The sequence below is a fragment of the Panthera pardus genome, unplaced genomic scaffold (assembly GCF_024362965.1).
Source record: "Panthera pardus isolate Hobbes unplaced genomic scaffold, ASM2436296v1 HiC_scaffold_8, whole genome shotgun sequence".
Taxonomy (NCBI): domain Eukaryota; kingdom Metazoa; phylum Chordata; class Mammalia; order Carnivora; family Felidae; genus Panthera; species Panthera pardus.
Window position 1 is genome coordinate 91,813,556 of NW_026527013.1, and position 26,651 is coordinate 91,840,206.

The following is a 26,651-nucleotide window of genomic DNA, read 5'->3' on the forward strand; positions in this document are numbered from 1 at the left end:
GGGGGCTTTTCTGTTTGCTTCTAGCCTACTCCAGGTTGCTAGCCCTCCATTTCCCAGTTTTTATTTTGCTTTTGAAAGAATGGTTACACCCATCAGGCCTGCAGCTGTCCACTTGTGCAGGGCATTTAATATCCGGTCTGCAGGCTGAACTCCAACCTGAGGTCGGTCCCCTGGTGAAGTCATTAGCCCCGCCATGGTGGCCTCTACCTGGAGGAAGAAAGGCATTTTGTTTTCTACTTCTAACTGAAATCTGGTGTGGGATAATGTACCCCTACCCCTGTTTGGCCAGCTGATGCTCTCGGCTCTCTGAGGGTAAAATTGAAATGCATAGGGTATTGCAGTGCACCCACTGATGAGCTCAAGCATATATTGCACAAAGCTGCAAATCTGTTAATGTGCTTTAAAGCCCATGTCCTGCCTCTCCTTTTCCTTATGCCTGAAAGGAGGTATTTTTACTTCCAGATGCCAGAACTACTGTGATTTAAATCCTTCCAACCTTTTCTTGCCTTTTTTTTCCTTTTGAAATGCTAATGAGTCAAAACCAGAATTAAACAAACCTGGAATGTATTTTTAAAATGACATTTAATGAGTACAAATTTACAAAAGCAGTCATCCCTTAACATGGGGCAGACATACAAAAACAAAATGTTTATGAGCTCAATAAAAATTTTCCTAGAATACAGTGAAGTTTAGTCTAACTTTTTTATGTAAAACAGTCTGGACCTGTTAAAAGGAATATAGTTTGCTACTTTCGTCTGCTCCAAACTCATTCTTTCCAACCCTAGGTGAACTGGAGGAGTCAGCTGTGTTAGGATGGCCAAGTTGGTTTGATGGTTGGGGAGGAGGGATGTTGAGAGGGATGAAAGGAGGAAATTGGCTTCTCTGGTCCACCGGTGAGGCTGGGGACCCTTGTAGTTGAAGCTGAGGGTCAGGCCTAGCAACGCACTGTTACACCAAAACCACTGGACGTGTTCTTTAACTTCTAGCTTCATGGATGGCTTTTATTAACTACATAGGTAAAACATTTTTACTAGGTTATAAAAGTAGAGTTTTACTCTAGGCAGCTTCCCCCCCCCCATTTGTATCATTTTCTATTTTTAGTGATGAACTATGATCAAGTAAAAACATACCAAAAAGCATGATTAACCCCAGAGGTTTTCTTTATATCAGCCTGGATAGTATTTAATTTTGAAGCAACCATTCTCTAGACAAAGAGCAGGCTCCAACCCTAGAACACTTGGCTGTTTTTCACAAAACAGAGTATATGAGTAATGACATTTTCTCTGTCTTTCCCACTGATGCTCTAGGGTCAGTGCCACACACCTCAGCTCTGCTCACAGTTTTCCAGGTTTCTTGTAACCTTGCTTGAGTGAATCAAAGATAAATTAATGGAGCATGCATTCTGTGTGCCTTCTCAGGGAACACAAACTGAAATAAAAAACAAAATCTGGGGCTCTTGGGTGGCTTAGTTAGTTAAGTGTCTGACTTCAGCTCAGGTCATGATCTAGTGGTTTGTGGGTTCCAGCCCTGCACTGTGCTCTGTGCTGACAGCTCAGAGCCTGGAGCCTGCTTAGGATTCTGTCTCTGTCTCTCTCTCTGCCCTATCCTACTCACACTCTGTCTGTCTCTCTCTCTCTCAAAAATAAATAAGCATTAAAAAAGTTCTTTAATTTCGTAATCCCAATTCTTGGCAAGTATTCCAAGGAAATAATTTAAAGTATGGAAAAAAGTTATAAGTGCTAAGATATTCTGAAATGTTATTTGTTTTAGTAAAAAACAGATATAACCTACGTGTTTAATTAGCGCATTGGTTAAATAAGTGCCCATTTGATGTAATATTAATGCAGCCATTAATAATATACATATACCATGTAAGTAAGAGAACAAAACCACTGATATATTAAGTGAAAAAGGGAGGATGTGAAGTTGAATATACAGTATAGATGAAACTATTTTCAAGAAGTTTCATAGAAAAATCTCCTGGATGGTGGGTGATATTTTAATATATTTTAATCATTTTGCATCATGTAGAATATATGATAATAAAAGTTAAAACAGAAAGAAAAATAGGTGGCCTTTATGGAGTAGGCAGAAAAATGTCAAACCCAAAGCCTTTGGGTTATTTCATTTTGTGGGAAGTGGGTGCCTAAGGCCCCTTTCAGCTTCATGCATGAGCCAGGAAGGCTAATCCTGTGGAAAGTCATCTTGGAAATGGTATTATCAGCACAGGAAAAATAGAGCAAACCATCTGCATTACAACAAAGATTTGAGAAAGAACCAAGTCTTATATTTCAGCTACTGTTCATGCCTCCCTACCCTAAGATTTTACATAATTCTCTCTCATCTATGCATTTGTCAAAATTATACTTTCATTATTCATTTAATGTCACTGCTTAAAATTATAATAAGCCTTGAGAATTAGAGAAGACACTTTTTTTATACTAGAAATCCATTTCATAGATGATTAGTATTGACCAATATTTGGAATATAGTATTCACAAAGCATACCACAATATCTAAATCATACATACCTAGTATAGTGCAGCTTTACAAAATTTATGTAGCTTGCTGTCTAAAATTCTGGTTTATGTGAACTTTTCGTGCAAGGGTTTTATCAACCCTTCCTTGCTTGTTGTACACTGAGAAAATCCAAGTGGATATCTCTCAATTGTAACTCAATCTTCCCTGTACTTATTCCTTGTAAAGGAAGGATCTTACGACAACAGTAATAGACTTGCATATATCCAACCCATGGTTACTTCCAATCAATTGTGAAATTATTTGTTGTGTTATAAAATGGTTCTCCACAGTACACATCCATGTTGGCAAAAGCAAAATCAAAGAGCACATTTAACCATAGAATTCACTATGGCAATATTTTTGACCACCTTCACTTACAAAGAACAATAAGAAAAATTCACATTCCTTTCACTTCATTGGTCCTCCTTTTCAGACATACCTCAGAAAGCCTTTATCAGTGGCCACCATCATACTGTTTTCTTTTTCATTCCACTCAGCCCCTTGATCCAGAGAAGGAAGTTGCTGTACTTCCCCTGGATTTTGCAAGACATTAGGTCATGCACGTTGCCCATGACAAAACAACTTTTTAGTGTGAAACCACAAAGATAACCATGACCTCAGCCCTGCTGCCTCTGGGAAAAAGAGAGGCAGGGACCTACACAGATTCATCACTAACCTGAGATTTACTGGTGTTCTATTCCTATCTGTCAAGTTCTTAAAGTCAGGCAACAGTTCCTTCTCTGTTAACAAACTTCAGGTCATGGTGGGAGGAAAATGGCTTCTTAACTGTTCCCATTACGTAGTCTTCTCTAAATATACACTACTACAGTTCAGAGTCCAGGTGGACTGAACTTTGCTTTAAATATCTTTCTCCATTCAATGTCGGTTTCGCATTCCTCTCCCAGCCCTGGCGGATCCGTGTAAGGGTCTTGTCTATACATGGCAGGACAAGGACGAACTTGATCACCAGCACAATGCAGGGAATGATGAGTGCTATCACGTAGGCTGAAGGAAGGTACCATATGAGACTCGAAGGACTGAGGAATCTCTTGCCACCATACACCATGGTGTGGGCTGTGCATAAGATTAGGGTCAAATAACCCAGTTTGGACTGGATAAGCAAGAAAAGAATATGTACATTAACACTATATTTATATTTTAAAATGAAACACTCTAAGCCAATGCAGGATATTTATTACCAACCACAAACCTTTGACGTCTGTAATATTTAGAACACTCTGCTAAGTACTGGAGAAAACATTAACCCTCCTTCAGGTTAATAAATATTTCATTTAAAAAATATTGTGCTTATAAATGATATGGTGGTTTCATCCTTTTTTAAAAAAATTTTATTCTTGAAGTATAGTTGGCATACAATGTCACATTAGTTTCAGGTGTACAACGTATTGATTTGACAATTGCATATGTTTTGTACTGCTAACCATGACAAGTGTAGCACCAGCTGTTACCATACTATGTTATTACAATATTATTGACTATATTCCCCGTACTTTTCATTCCTGGGATGGGCGAAATAGGTGAAGGGATTAAGTGGTGGTTTCATCTTAACCTGGCTAGATGGGAAAGTTTTCCAGAAGTAAACTTTTTTGAGTTAGAATAAGTAATATACTGTGGCTTCTTCCCCAGTGGTGAACTCTTTCCTTGATCAACTTTTCTGGAGGCCAGAGATGCTAAGACAGTATGTCCTTAAGAAGCACCACATTAGTTTATGTTACAGACTAAAAGCAGATGCTAGCTAATTTCTATTGCAGTAAATAACAATTAGCAAACTTTACTTTTGTTTGTTTGTTTTGGCCTAAATTCTAAAGCTCAATGTTTATTTCTGTCTTAATAGCCTTGACTAAAGGTGTTAACATGAGAAAATGTTGACTGCATTTTTTCTCTGGGAGAAACTGCAAGACTTTCAGAAATTCAAATAGTTTTATAAAATTCAAATCCAATTCCAGTTACTAATGGTCTTTTCTATTATACTGATTCACAATGAGCATGCATCAGAATAATTCGGAAGGCTTGTTAAAACACATTGCTGGGCTACACCTCTAGAGTTTCTGATCCATTTGGTCTGCGTGGAGCCTGGGGACTTGTGTCTCTAATAAGATCCCAGGTGATGCTGAGGTTCTAGGTAGCACACTTTGAGGACTACTGGTCTATAAGAATAGTAACTAACTGCTTTTAGTGAGGTGTCTGGTGGTTGGTATGTGGGCAAAACCAATTCTTCCTTGTATAGACCCGGACTGAGTCTGGTATGACAGTCTAACAAACCTTGCTTTGGTGGTTTTAAAGTTGAGTTTAATATATGCCTTTTTTGTATCAATATGTCCTTATTAGAAGGCAGATATCAGAAGTAGAAATTTTGTCTTTGGGTTTCTCTTCACCTTGTGCCTAGCATATCCCTACACACAAAGTTTAATAGTTATTGGTGCTCTTCACTCTATACTCACACCTGTGGCTCTAGGAGTAGTCAGCAGTCTTGGCATGTGATGCCCAGCTAGGAAATGAAACTATTATGCAATGCCTTTTGGTACCAGAGTTTAACATTTTTGGACTTGAACGTGTTTCACTTGCTATTTTTGTGACACTGCGGTAGAAGTGAAGGAGCATAATGAAAATCTGTACATTGTATGAGAGAAAAATGAAAATATTTGTAAAGCCAGACTTATTTTGCAATATAAAGTAGATTATATCTTGAAGTCATTACCTGGACAAATCGGAACTCTCTCCAGTTGACCGTGTTGCTAACGGATGGCAAGGAAGTGATTCCCAAGAGTACAAACAGGAAAAATCCAAGGATTCCCAAAGCTACGTATGAATCACTAAGCCAGGCAGTAGAGGTGCTAAATGGATCTTCTCTCTTTGCTGTTGCCTAAGAAAAATTATTATCAATTTTTAAAAATTACATTTTTTTTTACAAACTGCCCAGACTTTTAAGAGCAGTGAAAAATACCTCTGCATACTATATTTGCTCAGGACAAATCGTATGTATTTCTTAATAATCACTTGAAAATAACTATAGAGAAATATGTACTTGGAAATGATATTTCTTGGTAGAAAAAGTAATTGGTTCTGCTGGGACTTTATTATATAGTTGACTCTAGGAATTGTGTAGAAGGTTTTAATTGACCCTATAAATTCTAAAACAAAGTAAACATTTACTTAAACCTTCTTTACCATATGGCTTCTTGTTCCTCAAGCAAAACTTGATGTTCTCAAATGATTATATCTGGATTCTGTTCATCTGCTTTATATGCTGATTATTCACATACACAACGTTTGGGTTCTTTCATGTTTATTATGTCATAATATAGCATCAAGTCTGCCCATACCACAGACTGAGAAAATCCAGGCCCTTTAAATGGGACTGTTACCTAAGAATCTCCTGTGTATTTGAGAAATAATGTAGAGAAATCCACAGAAGTACCATCAATGAGTTTTTGACTAAGAAACTTTGAGACTTCAGTAAGATTGATCAAAACCAATTACTTCCAAACTAGAACGGATAGATAGCACTTCCTCTGGGATTGCTTTATGACTCTCTGAGCTGATTCTCTCTGAATTGTTCACTATGCAGAAAATAGTATTTGACATTTGCTCAAAATTGTTTAATTTTCTAGTTTTTGAGGATGGCTTTCTGCAAGTCAAACATTAGTGGAGGTATAAGCACCCTTTTGTAAATTTGTTTACCTTCCTGTGACAGAGGTTTGAACAGTCCCCTTACTTTTATAAGATGTTTGGTTTTGACTTCCAAAAGGAAGTAGCATGCACAACAAGAGAAGCTTAAAAACTCATTGGTTTACATTTCTTGACTGCTCTCCTTCCCTAAGGAATTCAAGTAAGTGTTATTAGGTTTCCTGAGCCTCCAAATCTGCCAGTTTGCCGGTATCCCAGTGAATCCTGCAAGTACACATCTGCACCCAAGCGAACCTGGGAATCTAACTTTCATTCTCACTAGTTTTATGGGATCTCAACCAAATTCATTAAAAAAAACAAAAACAAAACAAAACCCTAAAACCCAAACTCAGAAAAACCCCAAACCAAACCAAAACAAAGAAAACCCCAAACAGGAACTATAGTCTACATTAAAAAAAAAAAAAAAAAGATGGTTTGGGGAACCTGGGTGGCTCAGTCGGTTAACTATCTGACTCTTGATTTCAGCTCAGGTCATGTTCTCATGGTTCGTGAGTTCCGGCCCTGTGTCAGGTCCTGTGTTGACAGTGCAGAGCCTGCTTGGGATTCTCTGTCTCACTCTCTCTCTGCTCCTGCCCCCTCTCTCAACATAAATAAATAAACATTAAAGAAAAAAAAAGATGGTTAAAAGAGTGATTTTCTATAATTGTGAAGTGGAATATGATGTAGCAAGATTTCCCTTTGCTTTAAGGAACTGGAGAATACAAATGAGTAGAGATTTACCTGGGTAATGGTTCTGTTTTTAATTGTCCATCGTACATAATATCGAATAGGAATCACTAGTGTGTAGAGGACGTGAAGGGAGGCAAATCCCAGTGCCACCAAGCCAAGCTGCTTTCTGCAAAGCATCCAATGGTCAAGCCAGTCCGGGAATCGGCGGTATTTTGTACCTCGGTACAGTTGCAGAATGGCAGCAATAACACCCGGGAGGTAAACCAAGGCAAGCAGTGTAAGTGCTGCTATTGGGAAGACACGATTTGGAATGGAAATAGCCATGCGAAATGTTCTATCTTTCCCGCCATTAACATAGGGGTAGATTATATCTCTTATAACACAGTAGAAAAAGAAGAAGACACACAGAAAGGCAGACAAATAGAAGGGGAACTTCCACATTGGAAACAGTTGCAGGGGGTAGTTTTCAATTTCTTTGGCTGCCATGAGAGATCCTTGATCCAGTGGAGTAAGTCCAAGAGTACGAACAATATCCATTACTCTTTGCTTGGCTTTGCTGTCATTTCCACAGACGAACACCTGGGTTAAGAATAATTTATTTTGTACTTATTCTTTCTTTAATAATTACTTTGAAAGTCTATGTAAGCACTGTGCAGAGCAAGGACGTGTAGTAGTGAACTGCTTTTCAAACAAGGATATTAGAAGCAACATGTTTTCAACTTGCACATGCGTGCTGGATAGTTAAGTACCAGGGTTGAAATTGAGAGTGGTTTTAAGTATATCACACTGACACAATAGGACTTGGTTCTCCCAGGGTGATGGTTTGATTTTTCTTCTGTATTTGTGGGTACTATATCACTTTGGGATTACTTTTAATCTCAGTGAATAAATGGAATCAGTTTCATACAGTGTGATGGGAATGGAAAGGATATCCATCAACAATTTAACTGTGTTACTTTTTAGTATTTATAGGAGGCCTCTGGAGACTGACACCATTGGCTTCAATCAAACTCAAAGCTGAGGGTGCTGACAGTGGGAAATAAATCACAACAATTGACAACTTGATTAAGCCCAAGAAAATTATCCATGGCACATATTAGCAAACTGAAATGTTTAGTGGGTATTTTGTTTTGTAATTATATTTTGGCATCTTTGAGGAAAGTGGACATTCAAACATTTACTTTTTTAAAGATTGAGTATAAAGTAATCATTTAATATTACCTGTCGATTTGCATCCAGTGCTCCAGACTGGAGAGCCCAGGCTGAGATGGTGTTAAATGCTTTTACTACGTGAGCACCTGGCACCAGCTGAGCAAGGTACTCGGCATTAGATTCTGGATACTGATTGATCTTGAGGTTATTGCTGATGTCGACCAATGTTTTCCCTTTGAGCACCTCAGTTAGTTCTGTGAGAAAACCATAATGCTCTCTGTGGACTGCTATGATTATGATGTCTGATTTCCGGGCCGCTTCTGAATAGCTCAAGACCTCTGCACCGTTGGGCAGCAGACTGGACTTCTGGGGGTTTCTACTTCCAAAAACAATAGAATAACCACACTGGAGCATTTTAAGTGCCAGTGATCTTCCAAAATCTCCAGTTCCAAAAATACATACAGTCTCTTGCTTTTCTGAAGAATTCATAGTAAAAGGAAATGCATCTGTAGAAGTTTTTTCCATAACTGAAATATAATAACAGAAATAGTCAACAAAATATGAATGCTCAACCTGGAAAAGTTAATGAGAATCATATCCAGGAAACAGTGATCATCTGAGGTTGCTCTCATCTTCTCATGAATTATCTCAAGCGTAATTCCCACATAATTTGGAAAGAGTAAAAATTTTCATGTATATGCTCACATGTGTCTCATTTAACAAAGTCATTAGTGAAAAACTTCTGTTGGATAAAGAGATGTAGTGAAGAACCAAGACACTTATTGGTGGATGCTTTAAACCATGGACCTGTGTTACAACGATAACTGCATTTACCTAACACTTAACAGTTCCTAGAGTTCTCAGAGCAAAATCTAGCAAAGAATGCACTAGTAAGGAAATTGTAGACCAATTTACTTATGTTTTATGATACAAAAATCCTAAATAAAACATTAGCAAACGGAATCCAGTAGCTTGGCAAGAGAAAGTGTGCATTGATCAAATGGGGATTATTCTAGGAATAAATATAAAGATTAGTTCTTTAAATTCAATATTAGGAACTCTACTAATATGACTTAATATATTAGAAGATTTAAGGAGAAAAATACAGTCAAATTTATGTATGCTAAGTGGACATATGTTAAAATTTGACATTTGTTTTTGATTCATAGTCAAAAAGGAACAGAGAGATATTTCTTTAACATACAAAATATCTCCCTCAACCTAAAATCAATTAGTATTATACTTAAAGAGAATTACAAAAAAAAAAAAAAAAATGACCAGAAACACTCCCAATAAAGTCATAAGCCAGAGAAACGTATCTGCTTTGACCACTTTAGTTATTATTGTTTGGAAATTCTAGCTAACACAACTAGACCAGAGTAAAAGATTTGAGATATAGAAAGTCAAAAGGAGTTGTGGATGATCAAACTTTAATTTTGGGAAACTTGAGAAAGTCAACTGAAAAAGTACTGTAATAAAATCAATCCAGCGTCTTGTTCAGGAAGCCAATTAATATCAATATTTTTCATTTATTAAAAAATAAGTTCAAGATTTAATAGAAGAAAGGGTCCTATTTACAGTTGCAACAAAATAGAGAAAATATTTAGGAATAAACTTAACAAGATAACAAGACAGGTACAAGAACTAGATGAAGAAAAATTAAACACTTAAATTATCTGTCTCTATCTATCTATCTATCTATCTATCTATCTATCTATCTATCTAAGTAGAACCATAATAGAACTAGATGGAAACATTGAGATTTCTTTTATAACTTTAGAGGGGAAAGGCTCTTTTCCTATAAATTCCTGAAACCATTAAAGAATAAGGGAATAAATGTGATTACATAAAAATAAATAATACCCGCAAAGCAGAAACCACTATAAACAAAGTAAGAAGATCAACAAACTGGAAAAAATATTTTTAACTCCTACAAATAAAAAAAATAATTTCTGGAAAGCCTGGGTGGCTCAATTAGTTAAGCATCCAACTTCGGCTCAGGTCATGATCTCATGAGGTCATGAGTTCGAGTCCCACATTGGGCTCTGTGCAGACAGCTCGGAGCCTGGAACATGCTTCAGATTCGGTGTGTGTGTGTGTGTGTGTGTGTGTGTGTGTGTGTGTGTGTCTGCTCCTCCCCTGCTTATGCTCTCTGTCTCTCAAAAATAAATAAATATTTTAAAAAAATTGTCCTTTAGAAAATTAGGCAAAGGATATAAGTTGACTGTTTATCCTAAGGTGATATGAAAGACTTTTTAATGTAGTGAAACAAAAAAATCTTAATCTTACCCAAAATAAAAGAAATGCAAGTTGAAACTAAAGTTGGATACTGTTGTAAACCATGTGAGTTACTTTTTGGAAGTTTGTGAAATTTAAATTAAAAACAAATCAAATAAAAGTCCTCAAATTTCTCCAATGTAATAAAATAAACTTGGTTGTTTTATTAGAATATTTTTTTTCTTTTAGTACTGAATTTTTCCCAAAATTAATTAATTATTTTTAAGAGAGAGAGAGAATCTCAAGCAGGCACCATGCTCAGCACAGAGCTCGATGTGGGGCTCAAACCCATGCCCCTGAGATTATGACCTAAGCCAAACCCAAGAGTCAGACCCTCAGCTGACTAAGCCACCCAGGCACCCCTATTATTTATTTTAAATAACATTTATTATTTAGTTTAAATTTTCAATTGACCTTTTCCTTTCTTTCTCCTTCCTTCTTCCTCTTTCTTTTTCTTTCTTTCCTTTCTTTCTCCTTCCTTCTTTCTTCCTCTTTTTCTTTCTCCTTCCTTCTTCCTCTTTCTTTTTCTTTCTTTCCTTTCTTTCTCCTTCCTTCTTTCTTCCTCTTTCTTTTTCTTTCTTTCTTTTTCTTTCTTTCTTCTTTCTTTCTTTCTTTCTTTCTTTCTTTCTTTCTTTCTTTCTTTCTTTCTTTCTTTCTTTCTTTCCCTCCCTCCCTCCCTCTCACCCTTTCTTTCTTTCTTTCTTTCTTTCTTTCTTTCTTTCTTTCTTTCTTTCTTTCTTTCTTTCTGTCTATCTGTCTCTTTTGTTTAGTAACGTATCCCCAGTGCTAACAAGAGCATTGATTATGATGGACTAGACACTTCCTGATACAATTTGTTGAATGATATTAGAAAGGTGCATTGTAGGTGTTAGAAGTAGCTGTTTGCTCTGTGTGCCAGGCACAGTGTGGGGCACATAATGAAGAGGAAGTTGAATGATTATGATATAAGCACGGGGAAGAATAAGGGAGAAGGAGAGAAGTTGGGGAGGATGTTGTAAAGACATTGCTTCTTTAATCCAAATGGGTTTAAAGTAACACTCAGTGAATTTGCCGTGGAATTTTAAACCAGATGTAGTCACTATTTAATTTCTACAGGGTGGCTTTCATGCTGATTGTAGGACATATGAAGCTTGTACCTTTTTAATGGGATTTCAGAAATTTGCCCTTTCCATTTAGCCTGTGGAAAACACCTATACTCTTACCTGAGCTTATCTAAAAATGTGTACCTGTATCACAAGCAGACCAGTTAGAGCTTTGGAGGTAGTCACAAGTCATGGAAGAAAAGGACAGGACATACAAGACTCTCCTGTGCTTCCACAGGAACTCTTTGAATAACTGAATTAATCATAGCAACTGAATCATTTTTAAAACCAGCTGGTGACTGATACCCTGAACTTTATCAGAGACGGGTGTGACCGCATGTAGGGAAGCACCTGAAGATGATATAGGGCCTCTCAGATGGGAACGTAGCTGTGCCTTTGAAAAATTTTTAGTAGCATCTACAAATGTAAACTAGGTTAGCAATTTATATTATATTGGTTAATTGCTAATCAGTTAACACCTTGTTCTTACAACTCAACCCCTCAAACTGGTAAATGATGCCTTAGTTACTGTCAGACTGTGAGTGTGTTCAAAGAAGGTCAGATAGCTGTCCCCTCACTTTTCATCCAGTCTTTTATCCTAACATTATTTTCTATCTCTTATATTTGGATGAACCTTTGCAAGCAAAATACAGATTTGATAAAGTTACCAGCAACTGTTAATGAGATGGATGGTATCTTTATTGACATATTCTTACTTGGATCATCTTAATCATTGCAAAGTGAGAGTGATTCCAGACTCAATTTTGGCAGTTTGGCCACTACCTTAATTTATTCTAACCTGTCATAAACTTAAAAAAAAAAATGAACATATCAGCTAAACAGCACTATTGTTTTGCTCCAACTTTTTTTTTTTTTTTTTTTTTTTTTTTTTTTTTTTTTTAGTGAAGCTTAAACATAGGGCTTGAACTCATGATCATGAGATTAAGACCCTGAGATCAGGGCAGCTGGGTGGCTCAGTTGGTTAAGCATCCGCCTCTTGATTTCAGCTCAAGTCATGATCTCATTGTTTCGTGAGTTTGAGCCCCACATCAGGCACTGAGCTGACAGCACGGAGCCTGCTTGGGATTTTCTGTCTCCCTTTCTCTCTGTCCCTCCCCTGCTCGCACTTTCTCCTCTCAAAAATAAATACATAAATAAACATTAAAAAAAGAAAAAAAGACCCTGAGATCAAGACCTGAGATGAGATCAAGAGTCAAACACTTAACCAACTAAGCTACCTAAATGCCTCTTTCTTTGCTCCAATTTTTACTACCACTCTCAGCTTGGGTAAGTTACTTAAATTCTTGGTGTCTCTCTTTCATCATCTTTAAAATGAGAGATTGATAGTACCTACTTTGGAGACAGTGTGAGGATTCGATGAACTAGTGTATCTTAATATAGTTCTTGAGATATAGAAAATGCTCAATAACTTATCTAATATTAATAGGTTATTCAAGTAATTTAGTAATTTTCTAATTAACCAATCTATTAGTTACCTAATTAATGAAACCTTTATATAAATTCTATAAAGTAAGGGTTAATTTTGCTTCTATAACGGATTATTGGAAATATATACAATTTATCTGGAATAGCATTCAATAATTCTTAAGAAGTTTCTGCTTTCCTCACTTATTTCTTAAAAATCCTGTGTGAAATGGCTTTAGGGCATATGAATTTATCAAAACATAGATATATAAACAGTTCAAGTGTGAATTTCTCTCATTTGTAATTCTTTCATATTTTATTTTAATATTTTACTCTTAAAGTGCAGCTTAACAATCTAGTGTAACACACTTGGGTTGTTACACCAAACATTAAAATTATTTTCACTCTTGGGACACCTGGATGGCTCAGTTGGTTAAGCGTCCGGTTCTTGATTTTGGCTCAGGTCACGAGTTCGAAATCCACACTGGGCTCTGCACTGACCGTGCAGAGCTTGCTTGGGACTCTCTCCCTCTCTCTCTCTCTCTCTCTCTGTCTGCCCCTCCCCTGCTCGTGCTTTGTCTCTCTGAAAATAACCTTAAAAAAAAAATATTTTCAGTCTTAAACCTTCAGAGATATTACTGGGCAAATTGGAGGTACAAAGATGGTAAGGAGGTATTAAAATATCACTGATTGATTTAGAAAGAAATAGGGCAATTAGTTACTCCTTATCAAGTTACAGAAGTTATAAGGTTGATAATTGTGTTGGCCACATCTTGAGCTCCTCTTCAAATCTTCCTGGTTCTACTTTTAGTTATTGGGCAGTAATGGAGCTCTGCTGAACTTCCACTGCCTATCAGAGGCTCGCTTTGGGGACCCAGTTTGGGGACCCTCTTCATTCTTGTCCTGAGGTTTCTCTGATACCTGTACCTGCTTAGCATTCAGACACATATGACCCATGGGGCCACCATAGCCCAATGGAGGACGTGGCCCCCTGGATAAATGCTGACCCTTTCATCTTCTGGCACGCAGTTCTGACACGTTTTATAAGGCTCCTCAGAAAGCCACAGCAGAATACAGCACCACTCCTCCTTAGCAGTGGCCAAATTAAGGCTCTCTCCTGCCATCTTTCTCATGTTCCTAGTTTATGCCCCTTGCTCTTCACTCCCGCTCCTTGGAATCACTTCCCTAGTAAATTCTGCATGCATACCTTTGTCACAGCCTCTGCTTGCCAATCAATCCAGGATAATACAACAGTTTGGTTATTGTTTGTTTTCATGGAAAAAGAAAAAAAGATCAGATCTCAGGTTACCATAACTGGGATGATGAAAAAACATGTGAAAAATAAAGTTATTAATTCTTTGGAAGAATTTAATTCTGAACTCTTGGAAAAAATTCCAATGACAGGAGTTCATAAAAAGGAGATGTAGGCATAATTGAAACCACAAGGGAGATCAAGTTGAGGGTTCGTTTTAGAGAAGGTATTATATAAAAAAGGAAGTTACGCCCATTTCTTACCATTTGTAACTCAAAATAGCTCCCGTGTGTAAACGTGGGTTTCTGGAGGTAGTAAGATTTCTTATGCCACTTAAAAAGTTTCCTAATCCTATTTTACTTTTAAATGTAGGATGGTAGGAACAAAGAAAATAAGAAATGTGTTACACAGGAAGCAGAGGTATTAAGGGAAAGTAGAGTTAAGATAGTTAAAACATGACATAGTGATTTCTTTTTCCTTCTGCTCTTTACACACCTCAGTTCTGTCACAGGAAACACAAGAATACTCCCTGGATTGGAAAATCATTCAGAGGCTCCTTGAGATGAAGGCCAAGACAGGTAAAGTGACCCCACTGGGCGTTCATATAGATTAAGAGATTGGTAACCAACAGCACAGATGCAAAGGTGGAAGATGACTTGGAAGGGCCATGGTAGCAGCCACCAGAGAAGCTTGTGTGCCTGCGCATGGGTGCACTCATGTGCGTGCGTGTAAGGCACAGAGCGGGACTAGGTGTGGGTCATGTAGAGTCTTGCCCGTCATCTCCCTCTGTCTGCAGATCCCAGCCCAGGCATGGGGAACCTGAGACAGCCTTCTTCTGGGGTATTCCAACTAGGCTTCTCTTGAGGAAGTTAGGGCTTGTCTGGCTTGTGTGTTTTATTTCTATCACCTCCTAGAGGTCAGAGATGAGAGAGGGCCCGGCCACTTCCAATTTAAGAGCATTCTGGCTTTTAAAAAACATGGAAATGTCTCAGCAAGATAACAAAAATTGCATGTTTTAAATGTTTATGCTTAACAAATCAATGCTATTAACAAAAGAATATTTTTATTGAAATACCTATAGATTCACAGGAAGTTGTAAAGATAGTAAGAGAAGTTCCTGGGGATCCTTCATTTCCTCCAGGGGTTACATTTTCCATAACTGTAGTACAATATCAAAACTGGGAAACTGATATTGGTAGAATGTGTGTGTACGGTTCTCTGTCATTTTATCCCATAGGTAACTTCATGTATCCACTGGCGCCATTAGGATACAGAACTGTTCTAGCTCTACTCCCCTCTCTGCTCTCTTAACCCCTGGAAATCACCAGGCTGTTCTCTAATTCTATCATTTTGTCATTTTAGAATGAAATATTTAAACAAATCACATAAAATGTAACTTTTTCATGCTGGCATCACCCCTCCCCCTTCCCTTTCACATAATGCCCTTGAGATCCATCCAAGTTGGTGCATGTATCAGTTTGTTCCTTTTTATGGCTGACTACTGGTCCATCGTATGGACTTCTTCATTTGCTTATTTGCTACTATATGTCCTGTTTTTGAAAAGTCATCCATTTTTTAAATGGATTTTTGGTTTTTTTAACTGTTGAATTTTTATATATTCTAGATATGAGTCCTTGGTCAGATAGGTGGTCTTCAAATATTTCCTCCCACTCTGTAGCTTGTTTTTTTATTCTGATGGGTCATTCGCAGAGCAGAGGTTTTTAATTTTGATTAAATTTAATATATTGCCTTTTCCTTTTGTGGATTGTACTTTTCATGTCATGTCTGGGAATTCTTCACCTAGCTCTTGGTCTTGAATATTTTCTCCTCAAAGCTTGGTAGTTTTATATTTTACATATAAATCCATTATCCATTTTGAGTTAATCTTTGTACAAAGTCTGAGGTTTAAATAATTTTTTTTGTCTATGAATATATAATCACTTCCCTATCAGTTTTTAAAAGACTATTCTTCTTTCATTGAATTGCTTTTGTACCTTTGTCAAAAATCGTTTGCCTGCACATGCATGGCTCTATTTCTGGGTTTTCTATTCTGTTCCATTGATCTATGTTTCTACATTCTGCCAATTCTATGAAGTTTTGATGACTTAAAATTAGGTAGACTCATTCTTCCCACTTCATTTTTTTTAATTTTCAGAACTGTTTTAGATATTCTAGTTCCTTTGCCTTTCAATATAAGTTTTTGTAATATCTTATCCATAGCTATAAAAACTGTATATTTTAAATGCTTATACTTAACAAATCAATGATTTTTGACATTTTCTGAGAATAAAACATAATCTATTTGTTTTGTTTAGGAGATAATCACGGGCTGTATTACAATATTAATTCATATTAAAGTATAATAGCAGTGTGCAGTTATCTGATAAGTAGATACAAATCTAAACTTGTAAAATAGACTTCTTTTTATCCTAAGCAGTATATTTCTGTATATGCATAGACCTCATTTGGAGAACACATCAAAATAAAATTTTGAAGTCCCTTGTGTATCAGCAGCCAGAGGCAAATTGATCTTTCTCCCCTCTCTGTGCCCTGGAATAGATCCTGTTCTGCATTCCTTTTAGTAAGAAGAACAGGGATCAACAACCCAAAGCATGCCCATTCTAAAAGGTGGGCACTTTGTCGCCTTGCTTTTGGAAAATGGGGCATTTCTTTCCCCTAATGTTTTCACAGAATGAAGAGGAAAATATGTAAATACTTATGAATATAAGACCATTTTAAAAATGGAAAGAGGAAAGAAAATCTTCCCCTCTCTCTCAGGTGCAGAGAGCCCTGAAAGGAAAAATTAGCCTTCATGAATCCTCTTACATCTTCTATTCTGATAAATCTATAGAAAATACAAATTAAGGTAAATTCTTTGATATAAAGATCCAATCTTATATTAACACACAATATTAGAAGGCTTACTTGTTTTTTAGTTTACCCAGTTTTATATATTTATACAAACTAAAAATGCAAAAAAAATGTTTCACTGAAAAAGGTTTGGAGGTAATCATGAAAAGGACTATAAAGACAAAGCTCTATCATCATCACAACACACAATTTTGGGTAATAGAAAGTGTGCTGGGAACCATGATAAAACCTTAAGTAGGCAAAGAAGGACCCATTTATTGAATTTGGTTTGGACAAGAATGCAGGGAGAGGGGCCATGGTGGTGGTATAGACAAACAGATGTCTTCCTGGCACTCTTTCCAGAGTTTTGTTCAACCATCAAGGTGAATTCTTAGAATCACTAAGGTTTATAAAATGCAAACACCCATACAAAGGAACCACTAGAAAGTAGTGGTTCTCAACCTTGGTATACATTAGGATCACATAGAGAACTTTTGTAACATACTGATGATCAAACTCTTGGAGAGTCTCAGTCAACTGGTCTAGGGTAGAGTCTGGGCATTTTCTTTTTCAAAAACAGCTCCCCTTGATGATTCTACTTGAGCCAAGAATGCAAACCATTACCTGTTAGCTTTCAGTTAATGGTCTGCTACAGTGGTTCTCTTCCTGGTCATACATTAAAATCAGCTAGGTAGCTATTAAATGCTAGGGCACCACCCCCTGAAATTCTGAATCAATTGGTCTGAGATAGAGTCCAGACATCTGTATTAACAAACAACAACACAAAAACCCAACCCAAACAAGCAATCAATTCTAAGGAGAACCACGGCTGAAAACCACTGCAAATGAAAAAAAGATAAGTCTATCTTTTTTGGAGAGAGATGATAGGGAAGGGAAAGACAGAGAGAAAGTAGGGTGTTGATGAGGTTATAAGGGTTTGCAGGAACATTTCACCTGCTTTTCAACTTTCCCACCACATACTCATTGGCTGAGTCTGAGAGCCTAGAATTCCTATTTTTATGAAAACCAGAGGCAGGAATGAGTGTGCAGGACCCACAAAGAGGAAACTCAAGGAAGTCAGACTCAGGGTTTGGTATTAGACAGCCAGATAGGGTTTTGCTTTGTTCCTATCTCAAGGAAACCTTGACAGGTTGTTCTCCATGAGCCACAAAGTTTGTTGGATCAAATCCCCTCACAGATCTACTACAGTGCTCCTGAATTTGAATAGTAACTCTCAAATGGTGCCATACACTATCTCTTTTATCATTTGGACAAAACCATTATTAAAGATATTCTCCACCTTTCCCCACTTAATAATTCAGCTTTGAATTCTGAAACGATTGTTCAATCCAAGATTTTGAATTCTTTTGGCAGGTATTATCCCCAATGGACACATACACTGCCCCTGGTGTTGTAGCACACAAACCCAGGGATCTTGCTTGGCCCCTTCCAAAGAGTTAGAATACAAATAACATTTTTAAACTCTGTAAGATGTGACACGATTTTTCATTTTAATTTGATGCCTGTAAACAGGGATTTTTTTTAAGTCCCTCCTTCTGTTTTATTATTCCTTCTGAATTTCAACCTGAAAGCCCTACATGACTTGACAACATATTTGTAATGAGCTGAAGCCCATCAATCAAGTATCTCCTTTCATCACAAGGCAGAGGGGCAGCAGGGATTTGTGCAATGGTGCCAGTCTTCTTGTGATTAGAGCATTTGTTTTAATATATCCCAGGGACAAATGGAAAGCAAAACGTACTTAAAAAAAATTTAAAACCTTCCACTAACACATGAACTCCTCCAATTTTTTCACTGAGCTCTTTCTGTATTTAGTGAACTCAAGGTTCTTCAGAGAAAGCAAGCATATTCACATTTAGCATGTATTATTTTACTGACAGGTATATATTATTGCAGCAAAATCAGAAGACCGTGGCTTAAAAAGACTTCTGATTGCAGTTTATGAAAAATGTAACATGTCTATAATCAATGGATTTTTCTAATTAATTGGTTTTTTTTTGACATTCAGTCTTCAGTTGCACATGTTATTTGAAAATAAAATAGTGCCTTTCTTATTTTAGCCTTGTAGTTAGAAGTACCTCTGTTAGTAATAGCCACAGACAAAAAGATATCTAGCATTTAATGCATTTAATCCAATTAAAAACCACTGTAGGTTGGTTGCTGAAAAACTGATAAATTATTTCAATTGTTTTGTGAGAAAATATTATTTATCTCATAGCAACCAAGTTTACGGATGATTAGCTTTTACGCTGGCCAACAGAATAATACAAAAGGAAACAGGAGTCTTAACCTGTACAGTTTGATCAAGTCACAAGAACATAACTATATAACCTTCACGTTAATGTTCTATAGGGATTTGCTAATAATGAGAACCAGCTAAGGCCTGTGCTGCAGCTATAATGATTCTGTTAGTAACATTTCACTGCCACCCAATGAATTACCAAGACAGCAAGGAAATGCAGATCTCTAGTATCTATTTTAATTGTACTTTAAAAGAAAAAATTATTTATTTTTAACTTAAGTTCTCCATGAAATTCTCGTTCAACCAAAAACCTTACTAATACATGTTTTCACATTTGGATCTCAGCCACATCTGTCAAGATTCCCTGGCCAAGAATTTTATCATATAGGTTCATTAGCCCCTGACTAGGTTGGTTAATTTATTTGATTAAAGCCTGGGGCTCATGACAACAAGGTCAGGAATTTAGTCACGTCTGAGTTAATTTGCCTTGACCTCTATTTACCTTCTAAATGCTGGACAACTTCTTACAAATCTGTAGTTTACCACACATTCAGCATCAGGACAGAACTGGACTTGCCACCATCAGAAAAATAACTCTATCTTGCTGATTAGGTGGCATTTGGCTTGTACACGCTACATGGGGGTTTGCTTATTGGATAATTTGGTGATCGCGACAACCCACTTAATATTTAGTGTCAATTAGTGGGGTTTGCTTTTTCTAGGACTACTGTGGTCAGGGATATTTGGCAAGTGATTTGATCATTTCAATTCTGAATTAACTTTGTTTAAGTAAATTCCCTATGAATAGTCATTTATCTTCACATTGAGGCCACGAGGAATTATCTAAATATTGATAACTGCCAACTTAGTTTGGGGGTAGAGGAGTGTTGCTGTGGATCTGATCCCACTCCTAAGTCCCTGCTGATGAAACTCAATTCTGCTTCGGGGAGCCTGGATGGCTCAGTCGGTTAAGCGTCTAACTTCAGCTCAGGTCACGATCTCGCGCTCCGTGAGTTCGAGCCCCGCGTCGGGCTCTGGGCTGATGGCTCAGAGCCTGGAGCCTGCTTCTGATTCTGTGTCTCCCTCTCTCTCTGCCCCTCTTCTGTTCATGCTCTGTCTCTCTCTGTCTCAAAAATAAACATTAAAAAAAAAATTAAAAAAAAAAAAGAAACTCAATTCTGCTTCATATTGTCTATCTTCTTACCATTTAAAAAATAAATCTCCTGGGGGCAGGGGAGATTCACACATTCTTAGGAATATAGTCTCCTTCATCTTTTGGGTACCATTTTCTTCTCTTTCTAAGCTAGCTCTCAGAGGCAAGGACTCCGCTGTGGCCAGAGTGCCTCTAATGTTTGCCAGGACTGATCAGCTTGAGCTTTGGGGCCGGGTCTGGCCTTGTAGCTGCTCTGTGTCTTACCCCAGGGGACAAAGTGCTCTTGAAACTGCTCCCCTTCCTCCCTGTGTTATACTCTGATATACAAACTTGAGAGCAGTGCTAGTTGATAAATATTTTTTAATGAGACAGCTCCTTCTTTTAAATTCCTCGGTTTTCAATGTCAGCTCTTTTCAGTGGTATCTGGCTTGCCAGGTAAGAGCTTGACATTAGGCATGGTGGGAATCTTCATGCCATGGAAATCAGCAAATGCGATCAATCAGGACTTTTTTTTTTTTTCTTCTCAGAGAGCCATTTACCAGCACCCCATTGGCTCTTTCCCTACCTTTCCCACACCTCCCCCCCCCCCCCATTCCCAAGAATTGCATGTGACCGTGGAAATGGGAAAGTAGTTCCTGCTTTTCTGGGGGAGATAGAGACAGGAGCCTCTTTGTGTATTGCTATCCCCAAACACGTATCTTTCCATTTTTCAGATATGCTTCAAGAATGCACAATTTGGGATCTTAGTCTAGGAAAACCAGAGGCAATTGATACGCTTTCATTATCAACTGAATCAAACCATTTGCCAAGCTGCTAACTGCTTTCTCCTCAACATCCTCCCCTTTCCGATACCACCCAAGTCAGGGCAATTGAATAGGATGAAGAAATCATTTTAGTACTTGGGTAATGGAGAAGAAATAACTGGAAGTATGATAAATTTTTTTTTGTATATGAATGATTTGATACAACTTAATTCTTGTGAACTGTTCACTAGGCTTTGTATCTTATACCATGCTTTCAAGTATTAAAGAAGGGCTAACATGTTTTACTTAAGTTAAACTAATTAAAACCTTTAAAAATTCAATATTCCAATTTTCCTGGCCTCAGTTAAATGCCTTAATCCTATTAGATCACTCTTTAAAATGAATTACACTCTAAAGTATTATAGTTACACATTTTTTTATGAAACCCGGTATAGCAACATAATAGGGTTACTAAAATTAACGTTAATGAGAAGAACCACCAAGTTTCCTGCAATTTCTTCCTCCTTTAAAAAAAATACTTACAGTAATTCCTACTATTTATTTTATATTGACTGTACAGTACAAAGCAATCTCATGCTTCTCCCCAAATGGCGAATGTTTGAAATCTGGACACTTTGACCTTAAGTGGTACAGTGCAGGGGGCATCTGTGCTCAGAACCTACTACATTCATAAGGGTTCTTATCTTCCAAAAATAAAAATCAGTGTTATCAACATGTTGATAGGCTTTCATGTTTGCAACAGACTTTTTGAACAGACTCTCTGTGCCAGGCACTGTGCTGTACTCCCTCTTGGGGAGGACGTAGACACATCCTCAAACTGCTATAATATAGTGTGTAAGGACCCAAGCAAGGGATTGCGCAAAGTGGGTCCCAGGTTAAAGAATGGGCACAAGTTAATCTGGGAAAAAGGACAAGGAAGTTTACTAAAGTCTGCGCAAAATTGCCTCAGCCACTATTTAACTTGGGCTTAAAGCTGTTTCCACACCCTGTGAAAAGAGCAGGTGCAGATGAAACATGCATAATCAGTGTGGACCATTAATTGCCCCTTCATATTCTCATGTTCCTCAGCTTTGGTGCCGTCACCACTGAAGACCTCACTGGAGTCCCCTGCTCTATTGTTAATGCCACCCCCCCCCCCCCCCCGAGTATTTGGAACTGAGGCAAAAGAGACTACCTAGTTTGGGTTCTAATAACCCTCTAAGAGGTGTACTATGTAGTTATATTGTTACCTTTTAGGTTTCTTTTTATTCAGAATTATAGGTCCTAACTTTTCAAAATTACCCTTTGCACACACTTTTTTCCTTTTAAGATGAAAATTGAACTTTGCTTCAGCCTGACATTAGAACTGCTCATACAATCTACATTTAAAAGAAACATATTTCTCTCAAAATAACTTATCAGAAATATGTGACTGTCAAAGTACAATGTGGTAAGATCTCTCTCACATGGTTTAATAAACTCTTCTAGAACATTGTGGAGAAGGTTTTGGATTAGGATGTCAATGTCCTGCCTAGTTAGAATGGAAATAGTTCTTCTAGTAGAAGAGTGTATTCTTTTTGTAGTGGTATATTTAGGAAAGATGATCTCCATAAAGTACAAGCATCCTTTGTTCTCTTTTCCTTAATGGTTTTGGAAAAACAAACTGTTTATGTATATAGGCCAAATAAGTTTTCTCATCATGCATTGTTTTAAGCATTAATTATCCTTTAGTTATTTATCGCCTTTGTTCCTTCCAGGACTGATTTCTTCTCAACAAAAGAACAAGTGTTAATTCAAATCATTTTGAAAAGTCATTCAAAATGTCTCAAGTAGGCTTAACACATCATGCAGAACTGCTCAGTAAGTCTTCATAATTGACTAATGACCCATTCTCTTTGGGCTTACAAAGAACAGAAACAAACAGGTGACTTCAGAGCTCTTGTCTTTGTAAATCTTATTTCTGTTATTTATGGCATAAATGTAACTTCAAAAAAATGCTCCCACCCAGAAAACCACATTATTCGTAGCCCATGTAGAATCTTAACAGTAAGAATTATAGGTAGATGTGGGTGCAGAGACTTAGCAAATGGCCTCCTTCTCAGAGGACAACTCAGGGGAAACTACCAAAAAGGTACCCTAGCAAGTCTTCAAGTTTGAAGGGTGATTATGTACATCTATTTGCCAGTAGCTTTTTAGCCTTCTTAAGATTTTAAAAGGAAATGATTTTTAAATAGCAGTTGACGACAGATCTAAGTGACTTATAAAAAGAACCAGATGGTGAGGATCACGAAACACTGGACTGTGTTTCCAAGGGTGACCGCAGAATCAGCTACTTGGGAGATTTTAAAAGGAGAATCTATGTCCTTTTAATAACGGCATTAACAATGGTGGAATGATGTAGGGGTGGTCCTTCAGGAGATCGTGAAATGCAGAGTGCCCAGGGTTTCTTCAATTTTGAAATTCTACGACAAATGAATCTATTTTTCTTAAAACTGTTCAGAACAAGGCTCAAGGCCCAGGGTTTTCAACTTATTAACAGGCTTATAAACTTTTATTTGGTTACTTCTAACAACAGTTAGTAAGCTGAAGCAAGACAGAAGTCTGGAAATTGTTTTCGAGTTAGGGGTCAGGTCTTGTACACATCGGTTTCTGAACATGAAGTTGCTCTGTGAACTTCTGCAGAGCCATAAATGTTGCCAATGGAGAAAGTGCTCTGACCCAATTTCTCTATACACATGTACCATTTACTTTACAACCCCAAAGCCTGATAAATAGGTTTTCTGGGTTGGCAATGTTTGCCACGCAGGTAGAATGCATGCAGGCGGAATTTCATTCTGTGCTAAATCACAGCATTCTGAAAAACTCGGGGCCTTGCAAAAGGCCATATCTCAAAAAAGTTACTGCTTCAAATAAATGTGCCATTTCATAAAATTACACCTACTGAATCAGAAAAAATGTTCTTTCATGTGAGTGACATTTATATGACTGCCATTTATAGGGAATAGGACATTCTCACAGAGCAAGGCTGAAGAATGGTTTTGAAAGCTGAGAGTATTCTCTGAATGATAAATGTGTTAGAAGTCTAAGATACTTGTGTGGGAAGAGACACTCCAAAACTGGGTAGTTTCCCTACAACACTGAAACTTGCATTAGTATGAAGAAAGTAATTCCTTGGTTATACTTACTGCATTAATGAGATTTTCTATATATTTCAAACCAGCAAGCATCTTTAGTCATTGATTTTCACCTTGGTAAAGTGTTGGACCCTGTCGATCATCTGGTCCAAGAGCCTTTTATTTTACATATGTGGAAAATGAGGCTGAGGTGGTGAGCTTCTAGTTAGAACTAGGAATAGAATTCTCCAACCTCCCTCCCCTATTCTCCGTCCAGCTCCCCTTCATGACACCAGTCATCTTTTTAAAAAGTTCCTAAATTACCATCCAGGGAGGGAGGGGAACTACCTTCTAGCTGCCTCTGGACAAACTGGCAAACAGAGATTTATTTATTCTTCACAATAAATTACTTTTTCCAACAGTATTTCTCTGGAAAAGCAATCGCTAAATTACAAAAGAGGGAGTTTAAATCGAGATCGAGGACGGAAGTGGTTGCAGATCTCGGCACACATTTCAGCTCTTGGTGAAGATCTGAGACTGCGGAGATTGCCAAAGCCACATTCTTCCAGGCGCCCTTCCTGGTGAGCGCCACAAAACCGCTCTCATCCAGAAGTTAAGATAGAGGAATATAAACCCTAAGTCTTCGGGTTTCTCTGCACCCTGGGGTAGAGATGGGCGATAAAACTCCAGGAAAATAGATGCTTGCTGAATTGCTTAACTCATCGCGGGACACCCTTGGATGGCCCGTCTTGGAGAGGGGCGCGGGGATAAGGGGGGCGCGGAGCGGAGTTTGCCAGCACCTTCTTCCAGGTGCTTTCGGGCTGGAGAGTAGGGTCCTGGAAGTAGGGGCTCGAGGTGGGCTGAAGCAGATAAGGGAGGGGAGCCGCGCGGCGAAAAGTACGGGGCAGTAGCGGGCTACAGGGACCCACCTGCTAGGAAGTGCTTTTGAGGCGAGGCGGCCACGGTCAGGCGCAGCTGCAGCAGGGAGCGCCGGGGGTCAGCTCACAGCTCCGGGCTGCGGGTGGCGCCTCTCGCTCGTATAAGAGGCCAGAGAGAGGAGGGAGGGCCCGCTAGATTTCGCAAGATAAGCGGTGAAGAAAGCGTTTCCAGGAAGCGTTCAAACTGGGAATCCCGGGCAACTGGAAGAACCAGAACTTCCTGTGCTGCCACTGTGGCCGTTGCTGCAGATGTTGCTGCTGGTATCAGCCTGCGGGGTTTTCAAGGGTTTTCCCCAGAGCCCGTGGAATCTGCATTCCAGGCAGATTGAAATTTAGGGAGGCTGAGGAGGATCCCTCTCCCGAAGGAGCCAGACAACTCTGAGTAGCTGGGAAAACACTACCTGGTCTGGGCTTCGAGGCATTTCTCTTGCTGCCATTTTGTCTCAATTCAGAGTAAAAGGTGACATCTTTCCCCTCTGTCTGGAAGCCTTGGGTTCTCATGGGGCTCATAACTTGATCTTGAATTAGGAGGTTTTCATTTAGGTAGATTAAGTCGTTCAAAAGAAGCTGAAAGAAAGAGGGATGATGATGTGGATGCCTTATTGTTGATCTTTTGCTAGATAATATTACATAATAATATGCAATAATATATATTGCATAATTATATATATGCAAATGGGATTGATATGTCTTCCTATATAGGAGGAGCTCAGAAACTACAGCTATGGGGGTTTAAGATTTAATTAATCATGGTAACCTATGGGGCAAAGCACCCCTCAAACTCTGCAGTTTAGAACCTAAAATCTCCTAATCTGTCTCTTGCCAAGCCATCTGGTCTTAAGTTCCATGGCATACTTGTCAAGATCCAGATGTTCAGCCACATGGAGGCCTGTTCCCAGCACTTTGGAGCCAACCCTTCCTTTGCCTGGATTGCAGCTCTCCGCAGAGTATCTTGTGGTGTTAGCTCTCACCCCATGTCTTCCAAGAAGTCTTCTCTGAGCCTCTGGTTGCAATACAACTTTTCTTTCTCCATACAGGGTAGTTTATGCTTCCAATACAGCAGTTAGGATGGTTTGCCTCGTAAGAGAGTTACTGTGTCTACATCTCCTCTCCTGGACTGCAAGCTCCCGGGGTTGACACCCTATTGTTTTCAGCCTGGGATTCTCCACCACACCTAAAACAGTGCTTGCTTATAATAGGTACTCGATATTTAGTGCACTCATTGATAAACCTATGTCAGAGGTTCATCTGATAGTTTCTTTGGGCAAGGGAGAGCTTAAGAAAGTATTAATTGATTTTATAGCATCAGTTTCCCCAGTATGAAGACTGACAGAGTGAGAGAAAGGTGTGCAGCTAGGAAAGAAGGCCTCCTGGTGTGTTCCTTAGAGGCCTCATGGTTAATCAGCACGGTTTTAGTGACCTGCCCCTGGTCTAGCATCTGGCTTTAAGCACGGAAACTTGATTCTTTGCACACTGACCCTGATACTTACAACTGTAATGCTGATT

General features: G+C 38.2%; 1 protein-coding gene across 1 annotated transcript; it reads right to left on the reverse strand.

Moving 5' to 3' along the window:
• Window positions 1-563: 563 nt before the first annotated feature.
• On the reverse strand, window positions 564-25,374 carry STEAP4 (STEAP4 metalloreductase). The gene is made up of 5 exons (XM_019443248.2): window positions 25,137-25,374; window positions 8,119-8,576; window positions 6,949-7,476; window positions 5,240-5,404; window positions 564-3,631 (listed from the first exon to the last, which is right to left on the reverse strand). Exons 2-5 carry the CDS (start codon window positions 8,572-8,574, stop codon window positions 3,344-3,346), a joined length of 1,437 nt encoding a protein of 478 aa, XP_019298793.1. The 5' UTR covers window positions 8,575-8,576; window positions 25,137-25,374; the 3' UTR covers window positions 564-3,343.
• Between the last annotated feature and the right edge of the window lie 1,277 nt (window positions 25,375-26,651).